The sequence below is a fragment of the Oncorhynchus keta genome, chromosome 33 (assembly GCF_023373465.1).
Source record: "Oncorhynchus keta strain PuntledgeMale-10-30-2019 chromosome 33, Oket_V2, whole genome shotgun sequence".
Classification (NCBI taxonomy): domain Eukaryota; kingdom Metazoa; phylum Chordata; class Actinopteri; order Salmoniformes; family Salmonidae; genus Oncorhynchus; species Oncorhynchus keta.
In genome coordinates this window covers 23,898,784-23,917,359 of record NC_068453.1, presented here as the reverse complement: position 1 = coordinate 23,917,359, position 18,576 = coordinate 23,898,784, and the positions used below count along the sequence as shown (strand labels likewise).

The 18,576-nt window shown below is 43.5% G+C and overlaps 1 protein-coding gene across 1 annotated transcript in view; it reads right to left on the bottom strand.

The window, feature by feature from the left end:
- LOC118370769 (ankyrin repeat and sterile alpha motif domain-containing protein 1B-like) overlaps nt 1–18,576 on the bottom strand; it is a 495,760-nt gene that overhangs the window by 179,168 nt on the left and 298,016 nt on the right. The window contains 1 exon segment of the mRNA XM_052492534.1: nt 3,315–3,504. Within this exon segment, the coding sequence (XP_052348494.1) occupies nt 3,315–3,504 (190 nt within the window).

Genomic DNA, 18,576 nt, shown 5'->3' with positions numbered 1-18,576 from the left:
AATCAACCACACTGCTGTAGACTTCATATTTACATTACAGCACTTCCTGTGTACACAGTTGATTTACATCCTGTTTACCTGACATTGTGGTGGAAAAAAGATAAGTAAATGAGGTTTAAGACCACTGCTGTACCGTATGTTACTGTTGTCCTTCTGTCAAAAGAAAACAAGTCCAGGCTTACACAGGAAAGCGCACACACACACTAAGGCTGCTGCAGTCACCTGCTGCTGGAATGGTACTGCAGTGTTGACATGCCAGAGGGAACATCTCTGCCTGCCACAGCAAAACTAGCAAAACGTTACATAAAGGTTCTTCTGAAACATCCACTCTACCACCTACAGATGCTAATGCTACTCCAGCTATAAATAGCCAGCTTTCTGCCGCCCACCCACGCAGGTGGCTTACACCTACCCTGTAGCACAGGGGACGTTGTGTAAATGTTTGGTCAGTGTTGATCCAGCGTTGAGCCGCTGTTTGGCTAGCACAGGAGAGCTTTTGAAAAATGAGAGAGGGATGGAGGCAGGAAGGTAGGAAGGAGACATTTTACGGTTGGGCGGAAAAATGTATTTACCTCTGTCTCACTCTGGCTTTCTCTCTCCCCCTTCCCTCCCACTTCTTCTGTAGTTTCTCTTTTTCTCACAATCTCTCTCCTCATACTCCCTATTTTTTCATTCTCTTTCACTTTTTCCCTCTCTACTCTTCGATAATGCTCCCCTCCTCTCTCGCTTCCCCGATCTCTCTCCATCTCTCACTCTCCACTTGATGTATCCAGCTGTAAATGTATAAGCCTCATGTGCTTGCTGTTGCCACGGCAACAACACAAGGGACCTTATAAAGCTAATAAATAGAGAGCAGGAGGGGAGAGGAGGAACATTCATAAAAAAAGAAGGAAAATGGGCACAGATCTATTCCTGGAGTTGGACCTGGGGGCTGTTGACGGATAGAGGGACGCTGGTGAAAGAGAGGACGAGAGAGAGAATGAGATAGACAGTTGTTTCTCTGGTGGCGCGTTGTGATGTATCAGATTTGATGTGCCAGCCAAGTTTGCTGGTGTCTGTTGAATAGTGGAAATGGAGTGTGTGCGCGCACATGTTTACACATTCGTATGTGTGTGCAAGTGTATGTGACTGTATCTGTGGTAATAAAAGGTGGCTTAAATTTGTTCTGCTTAAAGCTGCAATGTGTCACTTTTTGGGCAACCCGACCAAATTCACATAGAAATGTTAGTTATAGATCTGTCATTCTCATTGAATGGGTTTAGAGTGTTGGGCCAGTAACCGAAAGGTTGCTAGATCAAATCACCAAGCTGACAAGGTACAAATCTGTTGATCTGCCCCTGAACAAGGTAGTTAACCCACTGCTCCCTGGGTAGGCCGTCATTGTAAATAAGAATTTGTTCTTAATGGACTTGCCTCGTTAAATAAAGATTAAATGAAAAATAAATCAACAAAATTGAAAGCAAATCTAAAAAGTGGTTGATCTGTTCTATTTCTATGCTTCCCATTCATAAGTTTTCATTTTGCGTCTTTTAATTTCGGCTTCAAACAACCTGAAAATAAAATATTTTTGGTTATTGAAAATATATTTCACAGTGGTTTACACGATACAATGCTTCTCTACACCCTCTCAGCATTGCTTGTTTTGTCACATAAACGGGTAGTAGGTGAACTATTCACATTTTTGCAACCAGGAAATGACAGAGTGATTTCTGTATATTGCACCTTTAACTGCATGTACAACTGGGTAACCTGTATGAGTGTGGGGTGTGAAATGGAAATGGCATGTCCCCTGAGACACCATGGGAGAGTGGGGTCACAGCCAGGGATGTGCAGCTAGCCTCTGATCTGCTTCTTCATAAATAACCAAATGAGACATGATACACACACGCGCCTGATAATCACCTCTGTTTCACATACAAAAATATAAACACATACACACACTTGATCATGGTCTCTCTCTCTCTGAATACAACTATGGAGAAAGAGAAGGACATACTGTTCTCCTCTCTTCTACTCTCTCCTCTAGTCACCTCTCCTTATCTCTCCCCCTGTCTCCTCTCTGTTGAGATGTGGGTGGGTGACAGCCACGTCACCTGGTAATCATCACTGCGACACACAGGAAATAGAGAATAAAGTCACACACACAGGCTAAACGCCGTTGCCCACGGCCGGGGGGAAGGGTGTTAAGTGTCTGTGTGTGTGTGTGTTGCAAGACTTTCAGCGGGTGCTTTGAAGTGGGAGTGTCTTGGTTCTATTGATAACTAAATACTACACCTGAGGATGGTCTATTAAACTCAGGTGAGGTTAGCTTATTACATGAGCTCATTCTGTCCCATAGCATTGTTGAATACTTGTTTCTGATTGGCTTGAAGGGCATTCTAGAGCGTGCATTATTTCCCTATGAAGCATAGTATACAGTATTTGCACGGTAGAATTCAATGGCTATTAATCATTCTCACATGTTCTATGTTTGAGCTGCTATTGAAAGCAACATCACACACGCACGCACATGCACACGCACGCACACACACACGCGCACACACACACACACACACACACACACACACACACACACACACACACACACACACACACACACACACACACACACACACACACACACACACACACACACACACACAGCACTGTTTGTGTACAGTAGATCTGAAACGACTGGACAGGACTAAACAATAACACTACATTCCCACCAGTTGGAGGGCAAGGTGAGGTTGGTTCAATATTTCTTACGTTACATCTTTCCATTCCTCTCAGATCTACAAGAACACCTGCAAGAGGTGGATAGAGGGCAGAGGTCGGTTTGACTTTGGATGACACCTATGTAAGATGGTAGGACCAGAGAATGATATTGCATGAAGAACGTCACTGATCCAGACCTTATCTACAGCTGAGTTACCTCTGGCTGATTTCAGGTGTCACAAAAGCCAGACAGAATCAATCTATCGCCGAGGTGTCATCCCTCCCTCGCCCTTCAAGGTCTCCGTGAATGAGGACGCCAGAGAGAAAAAGTGAAAAAGGCCTAGAGGTCAAATGCGAATAAATTAAATAAAGACTAGAAAATTGTGTCCAGATGGAAACTTCCAGATCCACTACACGCAAAGGGAATAGGAAGGAAGAAGATGGATAAAAATTCCCAAAAAGAGTGAAAATCTCTAGGGAAAAGACAATTTCATAGGGGCTAATTGGCTGTTTCCAGTATTTGTCCAATTAAAAGCTACAAAAGCTATCTAAGTGTAGCTGACATGATCCCTCATTCTCTACAAGTCATGCTATGTCCAAAATCTGCCCCTGGGTACCTGTGGGGGGGCAGTCGTTGTTGGAGCCAGGTGAGTCCTGGTTGGGGCTGACTGGCGGGCTGGCAGGGGGGCTGGTGCTGAAGCTGGCGTAGCCCAGGGACGAGCTCACCTCAGAGGGATCACAGCTGTGGTTGACTGGCCTCTGGTTCTGGACATCCAGGGAGGAGGAGAGGGAGGTCCGCTGTTTGGGCTGGAGGGAGAGATGGAGACCGCAAGAGAGGAGAACAAAGGCAATGTTAGCAGATGTGGCTAAGTATTGTGATTGTGTGTGTAACTTTTGCCACATAAGAATTCAGTACCGTGCTGCGATTCACTGGTGTGACGCTGAGAATTCCAATATGTTTTTTGTTCAATATAGAGGGACATGTGAAAGTACCCCGTGAGCTGTGCACTGGAGGAGCAGTACTCTTGGAAAAGAACACAGGAATTATTAAGTGAGGATTATCTCCACTTCCTCTCACATCAGCACAGAGGTCCAGGTCTCATGACACACTCATTAGCCTGTGTGTGTGTGTGTGTGTGTGTGTGTGTGTGTGTGTGTGTGTGTGTGTGTGTGTGTGTGTGTGTGTGTGTGTGTGTGTGTGTATTTTTCAAGGAGTGTTTGCATGACTTCACAATAACTGTACAACACCTACACACACACACACACACACACACACACACACACACACACACTTGAAATTCCAGAGGAAAACAATTGTAGTGAGAGAGTGAAAGCTGTAATGCAGACATGGATACAGACGCTTTACACAACACACCATTTACAGCCAGCAGAATAACTACTGCTGCTCTAGATTACTGTTCACACTCACATCTTATACACAAAACGCAGGCCAGTGTGTCTGCAAGAACTCAAGGTTTCCGTACTGAGAGTAAAAGGAAGGGGTCGATGTGGCAGGTGGTTAAGACAACGCCACATCAGGGGACTAAAAGTTCTGGGACAGTGACACATAGACAAAGCGACGGGTAGAGGTTGACGGGGAGAGACAAAGACAGCGATGGATGTCTTCCAAAGACATCCCTTTCTACCAGTGGACAGTGGGCCAAAGGGGAACACAACAGAAGCATCACTATCCTATAGAGAGTTAGGTTGCAATACATCAACGAGAAGTGATCAGAGTGACAGGCGGCGTACAGGGCCAATGGGGAATGAGATAGTTTCACTTGAGGCCAATAGGGAATAGTCAGAGTACGGTGACAGGGCAGTGTCAGGTAGCATGGTAATACATAGGGAGATGCTGACAGAATGTACAGTGCCGTGAAAAACTATTTGCCACCTTTCTGATTTTCTCTATTTTTGCATATTTTCGATACTGAATGTTATCTGATCTTCAACTAAAACATATTATTAGATAAAGGGAACCTGACTTTACAAAAAACCCATCTCATCCAAAAAGTTGACTCAAGATTGCCAAAAAGTACCCGGAAGCACTTGGATGAGCATCAATACTCTTGGAAGAATGTTCTATGGACGGATGATTCAAAAGCATAACTTTTTGGTCAACATGGGTCCCATTATGCCTGGCGAAAACCAAACACTGCATTCCACAGTAAGAACCTTATACCAACGGTCAAGCATGGTGGTGGTAGTGTGATGGTTTGGGGATGCTTTGCTGCCTCTGGACCTACATAACTTGCTTTAATAGAAAGAACCATGAATTCTGCTGTGTATCAGAGAATTCTACAGGAGAATGTCAGGACATCTGTCTGTGAGCTGAAGCTGAAGTGCAGCTGGGTCATGCAGCAAGACAATGATACAAAACAAACAATCAAGTCACATGAAAATGGCTAAAAATAAACATTTGAAGTTTTGGAATGGCCTATTTATTTTATTTGAGCAGTTCATGCTTGAAAACCCACAAATGTCACTGAGTTACAGCAGTTCTGCATGCATGAGTCAACCAAAATTCCTCCACAGTGACGTGAGAGACTGATCAACAACTACAGGAAGCGTTTGGTTGGAGTCATTGAAGTGAAAGAGTGTGATGCTACACTCTTCTCCAACTTTCTTGCCCCATTCGCCCCTTCTCTTTCTCTTGCTCTCCCTCTCCCTTTTCTCCCCCTCCCTCCCTCCCTCCCTCCTGGTTCATTAAGACCTAGGACACACCTCTCAAGGGTCTCAGTGTTCACAATGCAAGGCCAGCTAATGAACATGTCATGCCTGACAATTGGACGGTTAATAAACACTCCACGCCTGTTCAGAGCACACACAAAAACACTCGCACACACAATCACGGAGAAACACACACTCTACGTCAGCTCGCTTGTAAAGTTACTGTTCCACATGGAATACCAGGTTTCAGATCAGGGAACATGAGAAAGAGAGGGAGTAGGAGCAACACTCCCTCTTATATTATTTATCTCCCCCACCTGACACAAACGACTCATTTAGTTGTTTGTGTGTGTGTGTGTGTGTGTGTGTGTGTGTGTGTGTGTGTGTGTGTGTGTGTGTGTGTGTGTGTGTGTGTGTGTGTGTGTGTGTGTGTGTGTGTGTGTGTGTGTGTGTGTGTGTGTGTGTGTGTGTGTGTGTGTGTGTGTGTGTGTGTGTGTGTGTGTGTGTGTGTGTGTGTGTGTGTGTGTGTGTGTGTGTGTGTGTGTTAATGTCATGCTCATTAGGCAAACCCCTTTTTCACACTGGAGTGAGGTGTACAGAGAGAGAGACCGGGAGATTTGAAATTGAATTGAGAGAACAGAGCAAACTAGAAGGCTAATTGGCCCTAAACAGAGACTACACAGTGGCAGAATACCTGACCGCTGTGACTGACCCAAAATTAAGGACATCTTTGACTATGTACAGTCTCAGTGAGCATAGCCTTGCTATTGAGAAAGGCCACCGTAAGCAGACCTGGCTCTCAAGAGAAGACAGGCTACAGTGGGGCAAAACAAGTATTTCGTCAGCCACCAATTGTGCAAGTTCTCCTACTTAAAAATATGAGAGAGGACTGTAATTTCCATCATAGGTACACTTCAACTATGACAGACAAAATGAGAAAGAAAATCCAGAAAATCACATTGTAGGATTTTTAATGAATTTATTTGCAAATTATGGTGGAAAATAAGTATTTGGTCACCTACAAACAAGCAACATTTCTGGCTCTCACAGACCTGTAACTTCTTCTTTAAGAGGCTCCTCTGTCCTCCACTCGTTACCTGTATTAATGGCACCTGTTTGAACTTGTTATCAGTATAAAAGACACCTGTCCACAACCTCAAACAGTCACACTCCAAGCTCCACTATGGCCAAGAACAAAGAGCTGTCAAAGGACACCAGAAACAAAATTGTAGACCTGCAGCAGGCTGGGAAGACTGAATCTGCAATAGGTAAGCAGCTTAGTTTGAAGAAATCAACTGAGGGAGCAATTATTAGGAAATGGAAGACATAGAAGACCACTGATAATCTCCCTCGATCTGGGGCTCCACGCAAAATCTCACCCCGTGGGGTCAAAATGTTCACAAGAATGGTGAGCAAAAATCCCAGAACCACATGGGGGGGACCTAGTGAATGACCTGCAGAGAGCTGGGACCAAAGTAACAAAGCCTACCATCAGTAGCACACTACGCCGCCAGGGACTCAAATCCTGCAGTGCCAGACGTGTCCCACTGCTTAAGCCAGTACATGTCCAGGCCCGTCTGAAGTTTGATAGAGAGCATTTGGATGATCCAGAAGAAGATTGGGAGAATGTCATATGGTCAGACGAAACCAAAATATAACTTTTTGGTAAAAACTCAACTCGTCGTGTTTGGAGGACAAAGAATGCTGAGTTGCATCCAAAGAACACCATACCTACTGTGAAGCATGGGGGTGGAAACATCATGATTTGGGGCTGTTTTTCTGCAAAGGCACCAGGACGACTGATCTGTGTAAAGGAAATAATGAATGGGGCCATGTATCGTAAGATTTTGAGTGAAAACCTCCTTCCATCAGCAAGGGCATTGAAGTTGAAACATGGCTGGGTCTTTTAGCATGACAATGATCCCAAATACACTGCCCAGGCAACGAAGGAGTGGCTTCGTAAGAAGCATTTCAAGGTCCTGGAGTGGCCTAGCCAGTCTCCAGATCTCAACCCCATAGAAAATCTTTGGAGGGAGTTGAAAGTCCGTGTTGCCCAGCAACAGCCCCAAAACATCACTGCTCTAGAGCATGGAGGAATGGGCCAAAATAACAGTGTGTGAAAACTGGGGCGGCAGGGTAGCCTAGTGGTTAGAACGTTGGACTAGTAACCGAAAGGTTGCAAGTTCGAATCCCCGAGCTGACAAGGTCGTTCTGTCGTTCTGCCCCTGAACAGGCAGTTATCCCACTGTTCCTAGGCCGTCATTGAAAATAAGAATTTGTTCTTGCTGACTTGCCTAGTAAAATAAAGGTAAAAAAAATAAAAAATAAAAACTTGTGTAGACTTACAGAAAACGTTTGACCTCTGTCATTGCCAACAAAGTATAGAGATAAACTTGTGTTATTGACCAAATACTTATTTTCCACCATAATTTGCAAATAAATTCATTAAAAAAAACTAAAAATGTGATTTTCTGTATTTTTTTTCTCATTTTGTCTGTCATAGCTGAAGTGTACCTATGATGAAAATTACAGGCCTCTCATCTTTTTAAGTGGGAGAACTTGCACAATTGGTGGCTGACTAAATACTTTTTTGCCCCACAGTATGTGCATACTGCCCACAAAATGAGGTAGAAACTGAGCTGCACTTCCTAACCTCCTACCCAATGTATGACCATATTAGAGACACATATTTCCCTCAGATTTCACAGATCCACAAAGAATTCGAAAACAAATCCAATTTTGATAAACTACCATATTTACTGGGGGAAGCAAGATTTGTGACCTGTTGCCACAAGGAAAGGGCAACCAGTGAAGAACAAACACAATTGTAATTACAACCCATATTTATGTTGATTTATTTTCTCTTTTTTACTTGAACTATTTTCACATTGTTACAACACTGTATATAGACATGACATTTGAAATATCTATTATTTTGGCACTTGTATGAGTGTACATTTTACTGTTCACTTTTTATTGTTTAATTCACTTTTGTTGATCCATTTCAATTGCTTTGGCAATGTAAACATATGTTTCCCATGCCAATAAAGCCCCTTGAATTGAAAGCGAGAGAGAGAGTGTATATGTGCGTGTGAGAGAGAGTGAGAGAATGTGTGTTAGTGTGTGTGTGTGTGTGTGTGTGTGTGTATCCACCTGTGTGTACAGTGTGTTATGCTTTCAATGTCATGCCCAATGGTGAAACCCATTATTTCCAGCAGACACCAGGTGTGAGTGAGGAATTGTGTGTTAATGTATGGATAGTCATTATTCTAATTGGGCCTAGTGCAGGTTGGGAGATTCCAGGGTAAATTGATGGAGCTGGAAGTGTGTGTGTGCGTGTCCATGTTCGCGTGTGTGTGCAAAGCCTCTCTGGGAACAAGGGAGGGAGTAGAAAGACATCATCTACACTAATGAATGGAAAACAGCACATGGGAGGTAAAATAATATTTTGATGGCATGTTCATTATTGCCATTTGCACACACTTCATTTTGTAACGTTGTATCAGGGGAAGGAAACATCATTATTCAAATGAGTTTAATGGTTATATGTCCTGTCAGTATATTTCAATAATTAAGTACAGATTTTTTATCAACGTAAAGGAGGTAAAATTCACTTGAGTATCGTTTGAGTTGATTCTCCTTAATAAAGTGCATTTTTAAACAACCTTTCCTCTCGGCGTGCTTAAAGTCATTTAGTTTCCAAATCCAAAGGGGTTGCCTTAGCAACACAGCCATACAAAGCAGGAAATGCCACAGCAAAAGGCCGTAACCAGAACATACAGTGCATTCGGGAAGTATTCATACCCCTTCACTTATTCCACATTTTGTTGTGTTACGGCCTGAATTCAAAATAAATGACATACTGTATTTATTTTTCTCATCCATCTAAACACAATACCACATAATGACAAAGTGAAAACATGTTGATATTTTAGCAAATGTATTGAAAATGAAACACATAAATATCTGATTTACATTAGTATTCACACCCGAGTCAATACTTTGTAGAAGCATCTTGGCAGCGATTACAGCTGTGAGTCTTTCTGGGCGAGTCTCTAAGAGCTTTCCACACCTGGATTGTGCAATATTTGCCCATTATTCTTTTCAAACTTCTTCAAGGTCTGTCAAAGTGGTTGCTGATCATTGCTAGACAACCATTTTCAGGTCTTGCCATAGATTTTCAGCTAGGCCATTCAGGAACATTCACGGTCTTCTTGGTAAGCAACTCCAGTGGAAAGTTGGCCTCGCGTTTTAGGTTATTGTCCTGCTAAAAGGTGAATTAATCTCCTAGTGTCTGGTGGAAAGCAGACTCCACCAGGTTTTCCTCTAGGATTTGGCCTGTGCTTAGCTCCATTTTGTAAATATTTTATCTGGACAAATCCCCCGTCCTTAACGATTACAAGCATACCCATAACATGAACAGCCGCAACTATGCTTGAAAATATGGAGAGTGGCCGAGCTGAGGCAGACATTCAAAAATAATGTTAAACACTATTATTGTACACAGAGTGAGTCCATGCAACTTATTATGTGATTTGTTAAGCACATTTTTACTACTGAACGTATTGAGGCTGACCATAACAAAGAGGTTGAATACTTCCTGACACATTACATTTCAGCTTTTCATTTTTCATTCATTTGTAAAACATTTAGAAAACATACACTACCATTCAAAAGTTTGGGGTCACTTAGAAATGTCCTTGTTTTTGAAAGAAAAGTTCATTTTTTGTCCACTAAAATAACATCAAATTGATCAGAAATACAGGAAACGGAAGATTTGTTATGGAATATCTACATAGGAGTACAGAGGCCCATTATCAGCAACCATAACTCCTGTGCTCCAATGGCACATTGTGTTAGCTAATCCAAGTTTATCATTTTAAAAGACTAGGGACATTTCTAAGTTTTAAAAGGCTAGGACATTTCTAAGTGACCCCAAACTGTTGAGCGGTAGTGTAACTCCACTTTGACATTATGAGCTATTATGTGTACCGGTAGGCCCGTGACAAAACAATCTCCATTTAATAAAGACAACAAAATGGAGAAAAAGTCAAGGGGTATTAATACTTTCTGAAGACACAAAAGACACACACACACAGACCATGCATAAACTCACACACACACACACACATACACCATGCATAAACTCACACACACACACACACACACACACACACACACACACACACACACACACACACACACACACACACACACACACACACACACACACATATATATATATATATAAACTCACACATATACACACACGCAAAATTGCATTTATTATCTGGGCCCCAGCAGGACACACCTAATCAGGGGCATCGGGAATCACTCACAACTCACAGCACTCTGACAGGATAGGTCAGCTGTCATTGAGCCATGTCTGTACCAATCAGGTATGAAGAGGGATATGCAAAGTGAATTCCTTAACAGTGGAGGAGAGAGAGTGTGGTGGACTTTGTGTTGGTTAGCATTAGCCTGGGAAAGTGTTGGTGAGTGGTGATGGTAGTGTTGGTTAGCACCTTAGCCTGGACCAGTCTGTGAGTGTTGGAGTTAGCATTCGTTAGCACTTTAGCCTGGACCAGTGTTTGTGAGTGGTGGAGTTAGCGTTGGTTAGCGTGTTAGCCTGGACCAGTCTGGGCATTGGAGTTAGCATTCGTTAGCGCCTGGGCCAGTCTCTGTGTGTGTTGGAGTTAGCATACAGTTGGTTAAAACTTGTTAGGCTAGGGGTTCCGCTTCGACAACATCCGCTGAAAAGGCAGAGCGTGAAATTCAAAACTATATTTTAGAAATATTCAACTTGCAATAAACCAAATTAAAGCTACACTTCTTGTTAATCTACCCATCGTGTCTGATTTCAAAAAAGCTTTACAGCGAAAGCACACCATATGATTATGTTAGGTCAGAGCCTAGTCAGAAAGAACACATACAGCCATTTACCAGCCAAAGAGAGGAGTCACAAAAAGCAGAAAGAGATCGAATTAATCACTAACTTTTGATGATCTTCATCAGATGGCACTCATAGGACTTCATGTTACACAATACATGTATGTTTTGTTCGATAAAGTTCATATTTATATCCAAAAGTCTGTTTACATTGGCGGGTTATGTTCAGTAATGTTGTGCCTCGAAAAACATCCGGCAACATAAACTTTGATAAAAGATACAAGTGTTATGCACAGAATTATAGATATACTTCTCCTTTATGCAACTGCTGTGTCAGATTTCAAAAAAGCTTTTCGGAAAAAGCAAACCATGCAATAATCTGAGTACGGCACTCAGACACAAAAACAAGCCATACAGATAACCACCATGTTGTGGAGTCAGTAAAAGGTAGAAATAGCATTACAAATATTCACTTATCTTTGATGATCTTCATCAGAATGCACCTTAAGGAATCCCAGTTCCACAATACATTTTTGTTTTGTTCAATAAAGTCCACCATTTATGTCCAAATATCTCCTTTTGTTAGCGCGTTTAGTTCACAAATCCAAGTCCAGGCGAAAATTCATACGAAAAGTTCAAAAAGTTATATTACAGTTTGTACAAACATGTCAAACAATGTATAGAATCAATCTCTTTTTAACATAAATCTTCAATAATGTCCCAACAGGAGAATTCCTTAAGAAATGCAATGGAACGCAGGTCGCTCTCACGGGCGCGCACTATCCAGCCTTCTGTCAGACCTCTGGTTGAAACAGCTCTCATTCTCTCCCCCTTCACACTAGAAGCCTGAAACAACGTTCTAAAGACTGTTATCATCTAGTGGAAGCCTTAGGAAGTGCAATATGACCCCATAGACACTGTATATTCGATAGGCAATGAGTTGAAAAACTACAAACCTCAGATTTCCCACTTCCTGGTTGGATTTGTCTCAGGTTTTCGCCTGCCATAAGAGTTCTTCTATACTCACAGACATCATTCAAACAGTTTTAGAAACTTCAGAGTGTTTTCTATCCAAATCTACTATTAATATGCATATTAGATTCTGGGCCTGAGTAGCAGGTAGTTTACTCTGAGCACGTTTTGTATCCGAACTTGAAAATGCTAGCCAGGATCTGTTTCAGCAGTGGGGTAGTCTCAACACCCCAGGGCCTTTGACACCTAATGGGTGTGTAATCAAAACCTTAAATCAGTCAGACCCCCCACCCGCACACACTCACACCCACACAATTATGAAAACTAGCTTAGCAAAATCAGAAGTCTTTCTCACAGTTACACAATCTAAAATGGTGCCTATTACCAGTCAGTTCTAGCTGATACAGTAGACAGCAGTGAGTTTCAGCTACAATGTTCTAAAGGGACAAGGGGCAGAGGTAGGTCTCTCTGCTGATTGGCCGGTACTAGGAGTGAAGTGACCTGGGTAATGGCAGGGCGGAGACGTTCCCGTCGGCTCGTTAGTAAGTACCTGGCAGAAGGTCACTCCACTATCCTCTCTCACTCTGCCGCTCTCTGTCACTCTCGCTCTCCCTGTCACTCTTACTCTCCCTCTTTCACTTTCTCTCTGTCAGTCACGCCTCCCTTGCAACTTCTCTTTCCTTAATTATTTTTTTCCTCTAATTCTCTCTCCCACTTTCTATCTCCCTCAACATCTCCCTCTCATCCTCAACATCTCTCTCATCCACTATCTATCTCCCTCAACATCTCTCTCATCCACTATCTATCTCCCTCTCACCCACTATCCATCTCCCTCTCACCCACTACCTATCTCCCTCTCACCCACTACCTATCTCCCTCTCATCCACAATCTATTCTCTCAACATCTCCTTCTCATCCACTATCTATTCTCTCAACATCTCCCTCTCATCCACTATCCATCTCCCTCAACATCTCCCTCTCATCCACTATCTCCCTCAACATCTTCCTCTCATCCTCAACATCTCTCTCTCATCCTCAACATCTCCCTCATCCCCTATCTATCTCACTCTCATCCCTTATCTATCTCACTCTCATCCCCTATCTATCTCCCTCAAAATATCCCTCTCATCCCCTATCTATCTCCCTCTCATCCCCTATCTATCTCCCTCTCATCCCCTATCTATCTCCCTCTCATCCCTCATCTCCCTCAAAATCTCCCTCTCATCCACCTCCCTCTCATCCACTATCCATCTCCCTCTCATCCACTATCCATCTCCCTCTCATCCACTATCCATCTCCCCCTCATCCACTATCCATCTCCCTCTCATCCACTATCCATCTCCCTCTCATCCACTATACATCTCCCTCTCATCCCCTCTCTCATTCAACATCTCCCTCTCATCCACTATCTATCTCCCTCAATATCTCAATCTCACCCACTATGCATCTCCCTCTCACCCACTATCCATCTCCCTCTCACCCACTATCCATCTCCCTCTCACCCACTATCCATCTCCCTCTCATCCACTATCCATCTCCCTCTCATCCACTATCCATCTCCCTCTCATCCACTATCCATCTCCCTCTCATCCACTATCCATCTCCCTCTCATCCACTATCCATCTCCCTCTCATCCACTATCCATCTCCCTCTCATCCACTATCTCTCATTCAATATCATCTCATCCCCTATCTATCTCATTCAACATCATCTCATCCCCTATCTATCTCATTCAACATCTCCCTCTCAATCTCCCTCAACATCTCTCTCTCATTCACTATCCATCTCCCTCCACATCTCCCTCTCATCCACTATCTATCATTCAACATCTCCCTCTCATCCCTATCTATCTCATTTAACATCTCCCTCTCATCCCCTATCCATCTCCCGCAACATCTCCCTCTCATCCCCTATCATCTCCCTCTAGTCCCCATCTTTCTCCCTCGCATCCCATATCCATCTCCCGCAACATCTCCCTCTCATCCTCTATCTATCTCCCTCAACATCTCCCTCTCAGTCCCATTAAAGCACTTAGTCTTTCACACTCTTGTCTTTCCACTCTCCCTTCCACAATCTGCCGCCAAACCAAATAGAGATAATCACAGTCCATTGATCATGGTGTGTGTATGTATGCGTGTGTGTGTGTGTGTGTATGTGTGTGTTTGAGCAGCACGGTCTGTAAACACAACCCCAGTGGATCAGTGATTGATGTTTTTTTTAAATGTTTTATTGAACCTTTATTTAACTAGGCAAGTCAGTTAAGAACCAATTCTTATTTACAATGACGGCCCATGTTCAGGGGCAGAACGACAGATTTGTACCTTGTCAGCTAAGGGATTCGATCCAGCAACCTTTCAGTTACTGGACCAACGCTCTAATCACTAGGCTACCTGCCATGTCTAGTTTTCTACTAACAGATGCATGGCAAAGTGATTGTGTGTGTGGGTGCACGTGTGTGTGTGTGTGTGTGTGTGTCTGTGTGGGTGCACATGTGTGTGTGTGGGTGTGGGTGCACATGTGTGCGTGTGTGTGTGTGTGGGTGTGTGTCTGTGCACGTGTGTGTGTGTGTGTGTGTGTGTGTGTGTGTGTGTGTGTGTGTGTGTGTGTGTGTGTGTGTGTGTGTGTGTGTGTGTGTGTGTGTGTGTGTGTGTGTGTGTGTGCACATGTGTGTGTGTGTGTGTGCACATGTGTGTGTGTGCACATGTGTGTGTGTGTGTGTGGATGCGCATGTCTTCGCCTGCTTGAAGGTCAAAGGGGAAACGGAGACGCTGGGACACCGACTATATCAAAACATCACACACAACCCTCCCTCCACATGTTACGTTACAGCCTTATTCTAAAATGGATTAAATTGTTTTTTTAACCTCATCAATCTATACACAATACCCCATAATGACAAAGCAAAAACAGGTTTTTCCAACATTCTTTTTTAAACATTTTTTAAACCCAACTTAAATATTACATTGAAGTATTCAGACCCTTTACTCAGTACTTTGTTGAAGCACCTTTGGCAGCGATTACAGCCTCAAGTCTTCTTGGGTATGACGCTACAAGCTTGGCAAACCTGTATTTGGGGAGTTTCTCCCATTCTTCTCTGCAGATCCTCTCAAGCTCTGTCAGGTTGGATGGGGAGCATCACTGCACAGCTATTGTCAGGTCTCTCCAGAGATGTTCGATCAGGTTCAAGTCTGGCTGTGTGCTACCACCACCATGCTTCACAGTGGGATAGTATAGGCCAGCTGATGAGCGGTGTCTGGTTTCCTCCAGATGTGACGCTTGGCATTCAGGCCAAAGAGTTCAATCTTGGTTTCATCAGACCAGAGAATCTTGTTTCTCATGGTCAGAGTTCTTTAGGCTTTTAGCAAATGGGCTGTCATGTGCCTTTTACTGAAGCGTTGCTTCATTCTGGCCACTCTACCATAAAGGCCTGATAGGTGGAGTGCTACAGAGGTGGTTGTCCTTCTGGAAGTTTGTCCCATCTCCACAGAGGAACTCTGTCAGGTTCTTGGTCATCTCCCTGACCAAGGCCCTTCTCCCTCGATTGCACAATTTGGGCGGGCGGACAGCTCTAGGAAGAGTCTTGGTGATTGCAAACTTCTTCCATTTAAGAATGATGGAGGCCACTGTGTTCTTGCGGACCTTCAATGCTTTTGGAATCCTTCCCCAGATCTGCGCCTTGACACAATCCTGTCTCTGAGCTTTATGGACAATTCCTTCGACCTCATGAATTGGTTTTTGCTCTGACATGCACTGTCAACTGTGGTACCATATATAGACAGGTGTGTGCCTTTCCAAATCATGCTGAATCTATTGAATTTACCACAGGTGGACTGCAGTCAAGATGAGATATTTCTACAAGAATGATCAATGGAAACAGGATGCAGCTGAACTCAATTTCGAGTCTCATAGCAAAGGGTCTGAATACTTATGTAAATAAGGTATTTCTGTTTTTATTTTTAATACAGTATGACTGGGGTGGCTGGAGTCTTTTACAGTTTTAGGGCCTTCCTCTGACAATGCCTGGTATAGAGGTCCTGGATGGCAGGAAGCTTGGCCCCAGTGATGTACTGGGCTGTACGCACTACCCTCTGTAGTGCCTTGCGGTCGGAGGCCGAGCAGTTGCCATACCAGGCAGTGATGCAACCGGTCAGGATGCTCTCGATGGTGCAGTTGTAGAAGCTTTTGAGGATATGAGGACCCATGCCAAATCTTTTCAGTCTCCTGAGGGGGAATATATTTGGTTGTGCCCTCTTATCTGCGTGCCATGCTTCAACATCCACCCAACCTCTCTATGTCACCTATATCTACGTCTAATCTATAGTATGCACAGGCAGACAGGCAAGTCTGCCTTATCAACACTCTTCCGTGTGTCTGTTTGAGATGGGGAGCGTGTGTGTGTTCACACATTTGTGTGTAACTGTGTTATCTCCAATACTTCCAGTTAAAACCAGTGTCTCATCTGGACATGGTCGATCACTGGAGCTGGAGAGAGAGACTGGCAGCACCACGGGAGATAGAAGACTAAGGTTTATCAGGGAAATGTCTCAAGGAAGGCGTCAAAGGTCTACATACATGTGTGCGATCGAGCACACACACAAGGTCTCAATATCCCTGATAACCAGCCCATGCTATCTGTGCATCACCAGTGTGTTTGGAGAGAGAGAAGACATCAGTCTGATAGATTAACCAGAGGGGAGGGAGAGAGAAAAGGGCAGAACGAGAGATTGGGATGGAGGAGCAGTCAGGTAACTCGAGATCCAAGGGGTTATTCAACGTGTGTCCAGGAGATGCTTTCAAAACCGGGCACTAGGGGCAACAGTGCACGCTATTATCATCAAGTAGGGTTGTGGTTGGCTAGTGAGGTGGGGTTGGCGGATGGGCTCCCTTTCCTTAACCATTCTGAATTAATGCCTAAACTTAAACATTGAGAGGTTTGAGCAAGCAGGAAATTAGTGTGAGAGGCATCATGTGCATATGGTGTGTGTGTGTCTGTGTATAGGTATGTGTCACGAATCTCACCGAAGATGGTGCCTCTTCCTGTTCGGGCGGCGCTCGGCGGTCGTCGTTGCCGGCCTATTAGCTGCTATCGATTCCCTTTCCGTTTGTTTCTGTTTATTGGGTAATTGGGTACACCTGTTTTGAGTTAGTGTTTGTTTGTAGGCTATTTAAGGGCATTAGGCCCGCTGGGTATTTGTGCGGGCTTGTTTTTTGTTACTCTGTTGTATGGTGGTTTTTTCGTGTATGTATTCTCCGGACTATTTTGGTCCTCTTGTTTGGGCTGGTAAATTGTATGCGCCCTGTGTGTTGGTGTGAACGTTTTGATGCGCCGGAGAATAAATTTGACAATCTACTGAACCCTGCTCTCTGCGCCTGATTCCACCCACCACTCCTAGTAAATCGTAACAGTATGTACAATTGAAGTCAGAAGTTTACATACACCTTAGCCAAGTACATTTAAACTCAGTTTCATGATTCCTGACATTATTTCCTCGTAAAAAATTCCTGTCTTAGGTCAGTTAGGATCACCGCCTTATTTTAAGAATGTGAATGTGAAATGTCAGAATAATAGAGAGGATGATTTATTTAAGCTTTTATTTCTTTCATCACATTCCCAGTGAGTCAGAAGTTTACATACACTCAATTAGTATTTGGTAGCATTGCCTTTAAATTTTTCAACTTGGGTCAAACATTTTGGGTAGCCTTCCACAAGCTTCCCACAATAAGTTGGGTGAATTTTGGCCCATTCCTCCTGGTGTCAGGTTTGTAGGCCTCCTTGCTCGCACACACTTTTTCACTTCTGTCTACAAAGTTTCTATAGGATTGAGGTCAGGGCTTTGTGATGGACACTCCAATACTTTGACTTTGTTGTTCTTAAGCCATTTTTTCACAACTTTGTAAGTATGCTTGGTGTCATTATCCATTTGGAAGACATATTTGCGACCAAGCTTTAATTTCCTGGCTGTCTTGAGATGTTGCTTCAATATATCCACATACTTTTCCATCCTCATTATGTCATCTATTTTGTGAAGTGCACCAGTCCCTCCTGCAGCAAAGCACCCTCACAACATGATGCTGCCACCCCCGTGCTTCACTGTTGGGATTATGTTCTTTGGCTTGCAAGCATCCCCCATTTTCCTCCAAACATAACGATGGTCACTATGGCCAAACAGTTCTATTTTTGTTTCATCAGACCAGAGGACATTTCTCCAAAAAGTACGATCTTTGTCCCCATGTGCAGTTGTAAACCGTAGTCTGTCTTTTTTATGGCGGTTTTGGAGCAGTGGCTTCTTCCTTGCTGAGCGGCCTTTCAGGTTATGTTGATATAGGACATGTTTTACTGTGGATAGA